The sequence below is a fragment of the Aulonocara sp. 'chitande type north' Nkhata Bay genome, linkage group LG2 (assembly GCF_057382095.1).
Source record: "Aulonocara sp. 'chitande type north' Nkhata Bay isolate Kocher_YH1m ecotype deep benthic linkage group LG2, A_spYH_male_GT1.1, whole genome shotgun sequence".
Classification (NCBI taxonomy): Eukaryota; Metazoa; Chordata; class Actinopteri; order Cichliformes; family Cichlidae; genus Aulonocara; species Aulonocara sp. 'chitande type north' Nkhata Bay.
Window position 1 is genome coordinate 23,823,842 of NC_141345.1, and position 13,758 is coordinate 23,837,599.

Here is a 13,758-nt window from a genome sequence, read left to right on the forward strand (position 1 = left end):
ACCACAGACAATATAAAAGATAGAAATAGCGTCTCGTTTTTGCCATCAGTCTTGGTGCTTTGAGACAGGACATGATTAATTGTAAAAGTAAACACACACACACGTTAGCTTAAAAACACAGGAAACTGCTTTACTTTAGAAGAATTACTAGCTTACAGCACTGAGCTAGCTAACCAGATATATTAGCAGTATAATGTTTGAGGAACTTGAGCAGATGAACAGTTTTGTCAGTTGTGTTGTTTTGACTGTTTGGTCTGTTCTTTTGGATTTTTTTTTCCATTTCTTAAGAACATGAATGTATTTATTTTTTTAGGCCTGCCACTTCTTCTTTTTGTTTGTCTTCTACATGTCCAATTTCCTCAAAATTTTTAAGGCCACAAAGCACCCAATGCTCATTCGAAGTAAAATATAAAGAAATGAGAAGTGGCTCGAGGCTTTCACACAGTACCGGATGATCATGCAACTTCAAAACCTGAAAGCAGGATCACTAGTTTCAAGGTGGGCATGAAAAATTAACCAAACTTTGAAGGTACATCTCTATTCATATCTGTGCACAATAGCCTCTTTGTTGACCTCACAAGTTACCAGGTTGCACTACGTAGATACTCGGGCACTTTCAGTAGCTATATTTATTAAAGTAAACCACAGACAATATATAAGATAGAAATAGCGTCTCGTTTTTGCCATCAGAGTCTTGGTGCTTTGAGACAGGACATGATGAGGGAGGGGCAGGTTTAACTGTAAAACTAAGTACACACACACACCCTGGATAATCCTTCTTTCTGACTATAATAACCACCATGAGTTACAAAATGAGCTGCTGGCCATTAGAAGGAATGCAGGTTAAAGGTACTGCTGCGTTGGCTTCTCAGACCCAGAAGCTATATCAATCTCTTAAAGCACTCTTAGAAACAAAATAGCAAGTGTAAGTACTGAAGTAGGTCATCATTTGTTAAAAGTTGTAAAAGTTTTGAAGAAGGCTCATTATGAAGGAACAGAATTCTTACTCATTTATTTACTTTTTTTATGCACACATACAATCAAGGATTAGATCAGTATCCATTGGCATTATACACTCTACCTACACAACATCAGCTATCCAACACATAATGACGTCAATGCACAAAAAGTTTCACAATGGCAAAACAGATCTAGGCAGTGCTTTCTTCGGTGAAGTCGGCCTCGGTCCTGACACGCCACTTTTACCTGTCACACGAAACGGTGAATTTAAACTTTGCTTGATATTGCATAATTATGATAAGAGTGAAATGACATGCAGTGCTGCTTTCAAAGCGTACTATAAGTATATGTTGCGTCGGTGACGTATAGTGATAATCCGTTGCTAACTCACAGCACCATCTGGGTACATCCATTTAGAAAATAGCTATTGTGGGCTATTGCACATACAGTATGTGGTGAGTTGATGAACTGAAATGATGTTGCCCCTGAGGTTGCTTTGTTGTCAGTGGTAGTGTTTCCTGCCTCTCAGCTCCGCGAAGCGAGAACAGGGTGTGTGTGTGTGATGTCAGCCCCAGCAGGAGAAACCTGATTTACACATGTGCATATCGTACACAACACTGTGCATACCTCACAAATAAATGACTCACACTGCCTCATACTGTGTGTGCTTGGCTAGTCATCCTGGCAGGAAAGTGGCCACAGTTTTGTTTTGTTTTTTTTCTAGTACAGTATGTGTCTTAGAGGGTGCAGTGTATTGCCTATGCAGTTTAATGCTCTCCACTGATGGTTAAATGATACTACGGCACCATCTCTCACTCTCTCTTGCCTCTCCTCCACTCATATATTTAGAGATGGTACTTCCTCAGAAGCTCTGATTGCCACATGTACTTCCTTTCCGGAAAGTGATCGGGAATCCTAATGCGCTGGAAGTCTTGGATACATTTCTCCAGCTCCTGCTCGGGAGTCATCTTCTCCTTGTTCGCTTTCCTTTTCGCAGCCTCTCGCTCCCGCACTCCAAAGGTTCTCACACGGAGCATGTCAGTCTTGCGGCGCATCTCCGCCTGCTGCAGCATGTGAACCGGCCCTTTAGGCACCGGCCGGTCCAGCGTCTGAATGTTGGAGTGCCGGCTCACGGGCCCGCAGATCACGGTTCCTTGAGGGGAACTGGCCTCTGACTGGGTCTCGGAGCAGGACGTGGAGAGGTCGTTGTAGGATGTGCCGCTCTCTCCCTCGCGCTCGCTTTTGTGGCTCTTGCAGCAGCAGTCACAGTGAGAGGACGACCACCGAGAAGGTCCGCCTACAAGACAATGCAAAAAGGTTTGTCAGTGGGGTCCGACCACATGCAGTTTGCAGAAAACCACCGCAAACAGTCTTTACGGAGACAAATCCCCACAGTAATCGACCGAAACAGTTGGAGTGAACAAGCAAATGCTGACAAATGCCTGCACAGCAGTTTCGGTGTCCACACGAGTATCTTTCAATTATTCAAAAAAGGCCACAGCTGTAAGAACATGCGAGGTATTGGCTTTGACATTTAATTGCTGAATTTCAAAGAGCTGGTGGGCTGTGCATATTGCATCCCCTGATAAGGAGAACCTCGGAGCTCAGTGCAGCTCAGTGCGACTCCCTTAAAGACCTTTTCCCAAGGCGAAGCTTGTCTCGGAGCCAAAGCAATCTGCTCTGCTGTTGCAGCTTCTTATTGGAGCTGTAACCCTGGCTGCCAAGGAGGTGGCGCATGATTTTTGTGTTTTCGGATCACTCAGTCAAATAAGTCTGGGATTATGTTTTACACCTCTGGGGGAGCCACCGGGCCAGGAAAATGTAGGCAAACAAAGCACAATTTATCTCAGATGGTTAGAGTCAGCTCAGTGCATGTTGCAGGATGGGTAGATGCATGTAGACCTCTGATGTGCTGCAATCTCTTATCATGAATTTTGGGAACAGTGACTCACGCTCTGCAGCGAGCAGCAAACAGGTACAAACTAAAGATTTTTTTGTAGTCTTTTGTTTTTCTGCCCGTACCTTCTTCTTGTCTCATCTCACATCCTCCTACACGGCTAATTATGGACTGTACAGTACTGCCCGCTGGCTTGTGAAGTGTTCAAGTAAAGGCAGCAAACACTGTAGCTGTCTTTCATTTCCAAAAATAGCCACAGTATGTCTCATTTAGGTTGAAATGCGTAAACACCAGCATATGAGGAATAAACTCGCGGACACAGAAACATATTAATGGCTCTCCCCCCAGTGTTATCATACAGACCACATAGCAGTGATATCTCAGAGGGAGCAATAATTTGTCCATTACTCCCTCCAGTGCACGCGCCAATTTAAACTGAGCATAGTTCAAGGGGGATTTTAACCTCTCTGCGCAGACAGTAATAATGACCTTATCTGTAGCACGATGATTGCATTGCGCTGATAGTGAGAGAGTCACTAACAGCTTTTTAATGGCTAATCCATGAGTAAAGAGGCCAATCAGCATGCCAATCCTACCCCTCCCCTTTCCACATAATGAATCCCACTGAATCCGGCAGACAAACAGCACCAGGCAAATGGATGCAGGCTCTTTAGCAAGGAGGATGAAGAGGAGGAGGCTGAGCATTGTTTCGAAATGGATGGATGCTGTAGTCCAGAGGGGGAAACCCGTTTAGGAAACTAGCCAACACCCAATAATAGCAGCATGAAATTTCTGAGCCCATGCAGGGGAATGGATTGTATCAAAGCCGCCGATGAGGTTGAGAAGCACCTGTTTTTGCCTTTTTATTTTTGTTTTCCATAACAATTCATGTTGCTGGAGCATGGATACGGAAATGGGCTCTTGCCACGCAGCCAGTAACACAAAGACAAATCTGAGCGTTTGGGGAGAAGTTGTGAGGTTCTTATTTCTGCCGTCAGAGCCTAGTCAGTAAACAACTAAGAGACTTTCAGGAAACACAGGTGCATTTAAACAACTAGGTGGGTGTGATACACTCTGGTATCTTTTCAGGGAAGCCATTGATTGTAATGTGTTTTTTGTCTTTTTTTCTCAGATCTATACACCCCGTCTAAAAGCTCATATTCCAACCACATTAACTGACTAGGGCTGGTCCTCAGACTTGGGCTGTGCCTGCACTTCTCATAAATAACACAGAGAGAGGGAGTCGAGCTCTGCAAAGAGCACGGGGCGCGAGCAGGCCTGTCACACCGGGTATCCTCTCCACCTCTGAGGAGAGCGGGAACGCTTGTCCCCGTGCCTGCAGAGGCCAGGTTTACACGGTTCTGGCGAACTGTGCATTCGCTTATAGGTGTTTAAAGGTTTTAAATGGCAGAAAAGTAGGACATGACTGAAGGCACAGCGATCTGACAAACTCAAATGCAAAATGTCAGAGGAATTCTTGCCAGACACTGGGGGGAGGAGGAGAGATTGGTTTTAACTGTGCTCCTAAACTGAGTCATCAGGGGTGTCTGATGATGGCAGCTTTAAAGGCAAAGCAGCGCTGTGCTCCAGTCATGCAATCTGAAAGAGACTCTGCACAATCGTGTGGTGAAAGTTGAGAGGCAAAATAAATTAAAAAAGGCAACAAGAACATTGTTATAGTACAAATCCACAAGGCCAGAATGCAATTTATGTCCCGTTCAGATGTGAGTGACCCAGATCTGCTTTTTAAATGTGAATATGGTGTGAACTGTGCCCTCAATCTACACGGATGAAAGTTTGGAACACACACACACAAAGAGCATTTCACATCAAAGCTGTTGGAGTCAGGCACAAAGATACTTTAAAAATTCTGAAATAAACACGTCTGCTTCTGTTCACTTTCATTACTGTCTGTTATTTGTGCAAACACAAGAGAAGCCTGTGAGACCTGAGAGTATGAAGCTCCAGTTGCTGTGTTTTCTCTTATGAAATAATATTTTCAGGCCAAGACTTTGGGCGTGAAGCAAAACAAAAAAAAGAAAAAAGAAAAAATGTAGAAAATTGGCCCGTTTATTAACTTGGTGTTGGAGGATGAATGTGTATATTCATGCGTCATGCAGCTATTCAGAGAGTAAGCTCATACAACTTTCTCATCTTATATTTTTCAACCTCTATATCCAGTTACACAAATATATCTATCTATCTATCTATCTATCTATCTATCTATCTATCTATCTATCTATCTATCTATCTATCTATCTATCTATCTATCTATCTATCTATCTATATATATATATATATATATATATATATATCTTCCTGCCTCAGGAAGTAGTTTACATGCTTGTTAGCTCACAATTTAGGTCAGCATGTCCTTGGAGCAGAAAAATAAAGAATTGTCTTGCAAAGGCAGCGATTGTCCTTACACGGAGAGGGTAATCCATTTCACCAAGATAGTCTTATTTGCCGCAGAAGTATCACTTCAGCAGTTTGTGTCAAACCTCCTGCCGTGTATAATAAAGTCTGTAATATTTGCATACATTTGAATTTGTCAATATTAATTACCTCCATGCAGCCACCCTAATGTACTGAAACAACCATTATTGGCAGCAGTGATGAGAAAGAGCTGGGAAGTTGGGGTAACCCGTCCCAAAAAAGGACTACGTGACCTAATTCAAGGACACAAAGCATGGCTTGTTGTTTTTCATTGCTCTGGCTGAAATTATCTCCCTTCCATGAGGACAGTGACAGCATGACTGGCTGATTGTTAATGACAAGCGGGTGCTCTCCCCTCCCGAGTCAGAGGGTGGCTGTCCGCTGAGTGTCTCCCTGACAGGGAGATGAACAAGCATAGCAGGCAGATTGAAATGTCTATATCAGCCTCTCCCTGTAGGCCTGTCCTCTGACCCAGAGCCACACCCCTCTTCTGCACAAGCACTAATGAAGCGAGATGAAGGGAGGACGTGTCCCGAGTAGTTTGCAGTGCTCTATTCATCCCTTAAATGATGCCTCAGGAGAACTTGGGGGGTAGGGGTTTGTGGTCCCTCTCCCTGTCAGGTTGGTTTTAGTCAAAGAGGGAAATCTAAGAAAGTACACTGAACAATGAGTTTGAGTACGAGACTGTGCATACTTTATCAACTACATTCACTGGCCACTTTATTAGGTACACCCATTCAACTGTTTGTTACCTCCAATATCAAATTAGTCAATCACATGTCAGCAGCTAGGTGTATTTAGACATGTAGACACCGTCTACATGGCATGGCAGCAGATTGGTTATAGCAGCAGAAGACCACAGCAAGTGCAAGTGTCATCAGCTAAGAACAGGAAGCTGAGGCTACAGTTCAAACGGGCTCGTCAAAATGGAACAATGGGACTTTTTGGTACTCTTTCGGTCCCTTAGTTCCACATGAGCATTGAGTATACAGGGTCTTACTCGATATAGTAACAATTTGTGCATATTTGTACGTATTTTTGTACACTATTATACCTATTTCATCTTATTTTTTTATAATATGTTTCTAATTCACTTTTTCTTCCTGACCCTTGTGCTGCTGTAACAAGATTAAATAAAGTCTTTAAAATGTCTTTAAAAAAAGACAGCCGAAAGTATTGTTGCTGACCATGTCCATCACTTTATGACTACAGTGTACTCATCCATGATGGCTGCTTGCAGCAGGATTTTCATGTCACAGAACTCAAATAATCTCAAACTGCTTCCTTGAACTTGACAAAGGGTTCACTGTACTCAAATGACTTCCACAGTCACCAGATCTGTCTATGGCACGAAAAATGTTCTAAAGGCAAAAGTTCAACCCAATGAACTGGTTGGTGACTGCAGAATGCCACACACCTTCAAAAAACCTATAACATGCCAGTGACTAATATACAACGGTCTCCTTCTGCATACCAACACAGGGGATCCCCTTTTCTTCAGAAAACACTCAGTCCTGTCCATAATGTGAAGACTTTCACACCCGAGCAGCCATTAAGTATCTCTGGAGGGATCGTAAAGGTGTTAAATGTCAGACAGAAAGAGCTGTTATACCTGCTCTCCAGCAGATTCAAAGAGCAGAAATAGCAGAAGCAGAGACCAAAATAATAACTTCTGTGTAAGTGCTGCCTGCACAATTCCATTAAGGGGGGAGAGTCTTCAGAGAAATATGAGAAAAGGGTTAGATACAATCATAAAACCTGCTTAGCTGATTAACGGTTAACGATTATGTCTGAATCCCAGGCAGTGTGCACAAAATGTTTCAGAACAACAATATATTTTATTGGATGAAGTCAGCTAAAAAAGTTGTGTTTCAGTTTGCTGATATAGACTGTAGGGTCTATACAGAGGGAATTTGGGGTTTTATTACTCAATAAAACAGAAAAGAAATTCTAAACAGCTAGAAAAAAAAATAGATTTTCACCATCTTTTTTGGAACAAAATGTTCTATAAATCAGGCTATGAATGATGTATGAATACAGCCCATGTGTAATGACCTTCGGAATACAGATGGGAATAAAACTGGAACGGTTTCTTTCTGGCTCAGAGTATGAGAATGAACTTTTTTCCAAGTAAACAGCATTTAAAGTTATGCACTGTAGAATTTCACACACTTTATGGCAATTTTTCTAACTAATACATGTAGATATCACCACGAAACCTCCCGGCAGTTATTAAAAATGTGATTATTTGCATATATGTTCGGTAAAAAAGTGATGTGAAGACCTAAATATGTACTCAAATTTTTTTTTTCAGTTTGTCTGAAGTAAAACATGGTAAGTAGCAACAAAGTTTAAAATCTGAAGCTTGACCAGTCTTTTCATTTCAGTGTACAACTTGCTTAAGACTGATTAAAATCCATCATCAATGACAATCTTTATTAGTTTGTCACACACTTGTGTTACAGTATACTTAAACCAGAGGACAATCAGTATGCACAGACAGTCTTAAACATGAACAATTCCAGCTTTCATGTTGGGTTCTAGCTCTTTGTGTTGTAGGAAAATTAGGTTAAAACTGGGTAGAAATCGTAAAAGCTTGTAGAAGGTCAAACATTTAGAAACCATGCGGCAGGGCCGCAAAACAGGCCACAACATAATCTTTCAAAGAGCGATTGATTTCAAAGACTCGATTTTCCCTTTGAGATGTTTAATAAACTCATACTTTACTCCCAGGGTGGAGCAGATTGCCTGCGTGAGCTGATGTCACGCACAAAGTTCGGTTACCTTTGGGAGATGGAAAAAAATGGCACATGCACACAAACCTCGCCTTGCTTCCAACCATTTTTCCGCCCAGGTGCTCTTTAAGACGTGTACGAGTTATTCATGGGAACACCATCCATCTCTTGTAGGCACTGCCAATCCATCCAGACTCCAACCAGGCTCCGTGGGAGCTCAGGGACGGTCCAATCTCTGCCTCCATTACGCCCAAGCAATTGATTACTTTCACTGTCTCTCCCTGCCGATTTGTGGCCATTGTTCAGGAGCCATAATGGGCAAACATCATCTCTTTCACAGCTTAAATGAAGACTGCACAGTTATATTAACAGACTAGAGGAAGTACAATCATCCTCCATCTTTACTGTACAAATCTCCCATTTTGACAAGGCTCTCTGCACCGCTCTTTCAAAGTGGGAAAGATGAGCATGTCTCTGGTTTCGCCGATGAGCAGGCTAGGATGATATTTAGTCCAAGATGACAGCTAGTTTTCATTTATGAATTGCCTGAAAGTTCTCCTATGGTGTAATGGTGCCTAGAGTGTCTCTTTAAATAGGGAGTTTGTTTTTTTTCTTCCTCGGTGGATGACGGCAGTTGAGGAAATATTTTGGGATCACAGATTGCTTTTTAATTAGCAGCAGCACTCCCCTCTTTCCCCGGAGATAATTAGCAGTGAGGGGACCGGTCCCAATTGCCAGCTGGGAGGTTAGAGTTTTTAATCACTACAACGATAATGTTGTCACTACCAGTGGAAAACAGCAAACATGTCTATCATGCTAAACAACCTACGTCTCTGCCTGGGATGTCACTTGACAGAATCGCTTATATAAGGCCATTTCTGCAAGTCAAAGGGAGGGGGGTGAAAAGTGTGTAATGATATAATTAAAATGCTCAAAGTAGGTTAATATTTTGATGTACTGAGTCAAATTTCTCTGCACAGGGTGTAATTGAAAATGTCAGAATATGACGACGTCCACATTTAAATTCCTCACTCAAAAATTTATGATCTTTCCCATTTTTTCTGTTTTTTCTCTTCTCATTTTGATTAAGTAAGCTATAATTTTGACTTTTATCAAATATTTTACTTATGATTTAATCATTTTTAGCTTTTAAATTGCACAGTTTTGACTTGGGATTTTAAATAATTGATATTTTCATCTCATGATGACTTTTTATGTATGACTTCAATCACCTTACTGTCTTGCTATTACGACTAACTTGCAAAGCAAGATCCCGGTTGACCGGATGAGCCTCTAAAAGCAAAGTACTGATCCCAGTCCTGTTCGCTCTGTGTGTTCATTAGCAGTTTCAGTTGTTTATTCAAAAGGTGTCCAAGTCATGCTTGGCTAAATGTGAATCATTCATCATGGCTGCAGCCTCCTGAGGAGATTGCCCTTTTAGATGAAAATATCATTTGTTTTAGTTTGAGGAGAAGCTGGCAGCATATTCTACAGCGCAGGTGAGGATGACAATAACTGAGATAAGAGTGTCTTAACATGATGAGAGGAAAAAGTCCCCTGACTGTTAACAGAAAAGATTATGAATATGTGGAGTCCACACTAATGCTGCCAGACAGTGGAGCCAGAAAACAACTGACGCATTTAACAAGAAGAGCAACACGGATGATGCTAAGAAACTGACAGGCTGGAAGGAAGTCCTCCGGTTTTTTTTTCTTCCATTTTCTTTTTTTTCTTACCGCGCTGGATTGCTCTTCTTAGAGACTCAACAAACCCATCCTCCCTCTGACCATTTTCCCCACTATGTGAGTCTCTGTTAGAAGGAGGAGAGAGTATATAAAAAGAGAGCAGTAAAATGTTCAGCTGAAAACAACAAACAACAACAAAGCATATCTGTTTTCTGCCATCCCCGAAGGTGCACTTGTCTACATGCATTCTTAGCTTAGGACTACCTGCCCTAGGCCAGCCAGCGTCCCACATTTAGAATCAGGTTACAGTATTAGTTTTGAGAGTGGATGCAGGCCGCTGTGCTGCTGTGAAGAAAGGCCTGTCCCGCCTGTCTACCTTTGATGTGCCTATACATCACCCTATCTATCTATCTATCTATCTATCTATCTATCTATCTATCTATCTATCTATCTATCTATCTATCTATCTATCTATCTATCTATCTATCTATCTATCTATCTATCTATCTATCTATCTATCTATCTATCTATCTATCCCTGTGCTATCCCCTCATCCACTGTCTTCTAATGAAAACCCAGCCTGTCTCTCCCTGTGCTTCCATGTTTTACCACCCCGTTTTTTTCTTTTTTTCCCCCCTTCCCCGCTCCCACGGCCTCAATGAACTTCCCTGTCTGATCCTTACTTTAATCTATTTTTGCTCCCACTGCCTCTCTCTTCTTTCTGCCTCAGTTCTTTCTCCCCATGGCCAGGTCTCATGCAACTTTTACTCCCTCATCCCTCCCGCTCGGCAGCTCTCTCCTCCATCTGCCAGCCTCCCCTTTCTTCCCTTCACTTCAGCTTGGCTTCTTACATTGTGCCTCTCTTTTCCCGTTTTTGCTCTTCGCTCTTATTTTCTCCTCTGTCTCTTCCCACCTTCTCTCCACCTCCTGCTGTCCCATGACCCAGAACAGTGTTTCTTAATGGGGAATGGGGTGAACACCTACACCATATGTTGTTGTGCTCCAGAATGTTGAATGACTCAGGAAAACCCTGCTAGCTGCCTGGTTGGATGTTTTCTCAGGTCAAGGCAGAGCCCTCTGTGATAATTACCTCGTATTAACAAAGCTATTGGTAAATCATTACCAAACCATATGTCATGTCTTCCTTAGTCCACCTTGCACCTCCAACTCTGACCCACCAACTGGATTTAATTCAGCTCTTCTAAGGGGAGCCGTTCAGAATAATGAACAAAGTGCTTTTTAATTGGCCATATGCTCCAACTCCTCCCTCCGCAACGGGACAAGCCATATTTGCAGCTAATTAGGTTATTTGCTGATGAACAAACTTTGTCTCCAAATAAAAAAAGAAAAGAAAAGACAAGCTGATTCAAGACAAGCGGCAGTAGCAGCATCCATGTGTTTTCCCCCCCGCCCGCTGGTGCTATATTATTCATCGCCCAGCGGCTGGCAAAAATGTGAGCAATAAGACATGTTTACACATGACGCATGTGTACTTTAAGTGTAGCAGCATTGTGACTCAACTCCTCCGAGGGCCGTAGGCAGGTTTGCCTCTTATCTCGGACCCAGAACACATGTTTTAAGTCAGTCACTGTAAGGGATGCAAATATTTAAAAGGATAATGCTGCAATCCGACCGTGCCTCCTGGCGGTGTGAGCAACCCTTGTAAATCTTCAAATCACACTGACTGTCGTGTGGCAAACTAGCAGGATGGTCTTTTCATGTGAAAAAAACCCTTCCTGATAGGCATTACATGTGGATGTGGATTTATTAGAGGGGGCGAGAGGGGAGGGCATTAGTTCCTGTTTAATCGTTTGTTTTCTTTATTTTTAATTCGTATTTGGGGTTGTTTGTGTTTTACTTTGGTGATGGTTGCCTTATGATTACTCCTGAAGGTCAGAAAGCCTCCAGCTCAGCTTGTTAGCACTTCTAAGAGAACAGAGTGGGAATAAATCTTCACTCACGGTAGAAGATGTACTGTGCGTAATTGGACCAGACCCTGTCATCCGGGTAATGAGCGATCGGGGACGTGGTCAGGGACGAATTGCAGGCCACAATATGAAAGCCGCTCTCTGACAGCATGTCAAACGCCCTCTCCAGGTGTCTGAACTTGAGGTAAAATCTGCAGGTGTATCGGTCCGGAGGTCTGTCCGTGTCCCTGTTCTCATTCAGGGCGTCTCCAAACACTTCTTTCGCCAAGCCAATTCTGCTACTAATGAAGATTCTCGGTAACTTTCTGGCCTTGGCATCACTTTGATTTTCTCTGCCTCCCGCTGCGCAAACGCCTTTGAGGGCGACCGTGATGTAGCCGTACCTCCTGTCAAAGGAGTAAGAGGGATAATACCTCTGGTCGCTGCCCTGCGACGCATCATCCAAATCGCTGTAGTACAAGTCGTCTGCGAATAGTTTTGAGTCCTCGGATGACAAAAGTTTGACTAAATCTGGCAGCTGAAAGTATTCCGCCTCCCTTTTCAACCTTCCTCTTTCAGGAAAGTGATCAGGGAGGACGACTTGCTTGTCTCTAAGGTAATCCAGGATATACCGAAACAGAAACCCATCTCTGTCTATAAAATAGCGTCCTCTGAGGTCCCGGGACAAGTCATTCGAGGACCCCTTCTTGTTAGAGAACAGCTTCCCAAGTAGAGAATTTGGAAAACTTGCCAGTGTACCATAACGAGTGTAATACACCTGCCCACCCACGTTTAGCTCAATCACATCCGATGGAGGGTTTTGCACCGAGCCTTGCTCCTTTGTGGGTTGCGTTTTGCAGTTTTCGCTCAGTGCCATTTTGTCCGATCCTGTAAGAAATCCGAGTCTCGATCACGGAGCGCAAACGTCCCAGAAGTTCAGGGTGTAGGGTGTAGCTGCATACGGTGCCGATGCGCTCAGAGCTAACACACAGTCTCGATGCAAGCTGCAGCACTCGCATCCAGTATCTCATGACAGAACAATCCCAAGGTGTGTCTACAGTACATCCTTTAACCCCGTGCGTAAACGTGCCTACCCACCACGATGCATCCTTTTCTTTTTTCTTTTGAATGGAATCGATTATCCTAACCAGCGTCGAATTACACGCATCCACCCCGTTGATTTGCTAGTTTGATTCCAGATAAATGTAATATACTCACTTCACTCAGAAATTTCACAGCACAAAAAAGTGAATACATCTCCGCTCAAGTTTCAGTGGAGAGCGTCACTGGTTTGCGTTTGTCCCTCAGTTCAGCCAGATAAACTCAAATAAAGAATTTTAAAAAAAAAATGTGCATGCACCTCATCGCTCTGCTGCCACGCTCCCGGCTCCTGAGATACTGAAATGCGCGAGGAGGTTTCTCGCACAGATGAGGAGGATGGGATTCCTGCGCGCATCCATCTCTCCAAACTGCTGAGTGCGGAAATGTTTGGACCGACGGCAGGCTCAAGATAACGTTGCTCCAAGCTGTGCAAGAGAGAGAGAGAATGGGAAAAAATCGTCCCGTGTAGTAATGTCTTACATCATCTTAAAGGAAAATGACATTTTCAGCTGATGGACGCAAAGCGGGATGATTGGAGAGAGAGAGAGGGGGGGGGGGGGGGGGGGGGGATCTGTGCAATTTTTCATGAAATTCTGATACGGCCACGGGCGACGTGCAGCTGGCGATGAGGTGTGACGCAATTTTAAGATCACAGATTAATCCCCTTTTACATTTAACACTTTTAGCTGACGTGCTTATCCCGTGAGTGTCACGGTTCTGGGTCCGTCGGACCCAGTAGTTTGAGTTTTATTATGTTTTGGTTTTAGTTTGCATCAGGGATTGTTTTCTTGTTCTCTTGTAGTGTTGATTATGATGATGTTTATTATTTGAGTTTCATGTTTCTGTGGTGTTTAGGATTTGTTCTTCAGTTGTGTCTGCTTAGTATTTGTCTAGCTCCATGTGCCATTTTCTGTCTGTCTCTCTATGTCGAGTTTGTGTCTTAGTGTGATGGTTGCTTGTTCCTGTTTTATTGTGATGGTCTGCGTCTCATGTGAGTGTGTTCAGTTTTACCTTTGTCTCGTCTTGTTGATTATTCC

General features: G+C 43.0%; 1 protein-coding gene across 1 annotated transcript; it reads right to left on the reverse strand.

The window, feature by feature from the left end:
- Positions 1–966: 966 nt before the first annotated feature.
- On the reverse strand, positions 967–12,526 carry kctd16a (potassium channel tetramerization domain containing 16a). Its single transcript, XM_086311691.1, has 2 exons — positions 11,675–12,526; positions 967–2,257 (listed from the first exon to the last, which is right to left on the reverse strand). Exons 1-2 carry the CDS (start codon positions 12,495–12,497, stop codon positions 1,806–1,808), a joined length of 1,275 nt encoding a protein of 424 aa, XP_086167817.1. The 5' UTR covers positions 12,498–12,526; the 3' UTR covers positions 967–1,805.
- Between the last annotated feature and the right edge of the window lie 1,232 nt (positions 12,527–13,758).

What these genes read in the sequence shown, in the direction of transcription:
- kctd16a (XM_086311691.1), bottom strand. Translation starts at nt 12,497, where the DNA reads ATGGCACTGAGCGAAAACTGCAAAACGCAACCCACAAAGGAGCAAGGC. An exon ending in CGCACAGTACATCTTCTACC is followed by an intron (nt 2,258 to 11,674) that starts GTGAGTGAAGAT and finishes ATTGTCTTGTAG; the next exon opens with GCGGACCTTCTCGGTGGTCG.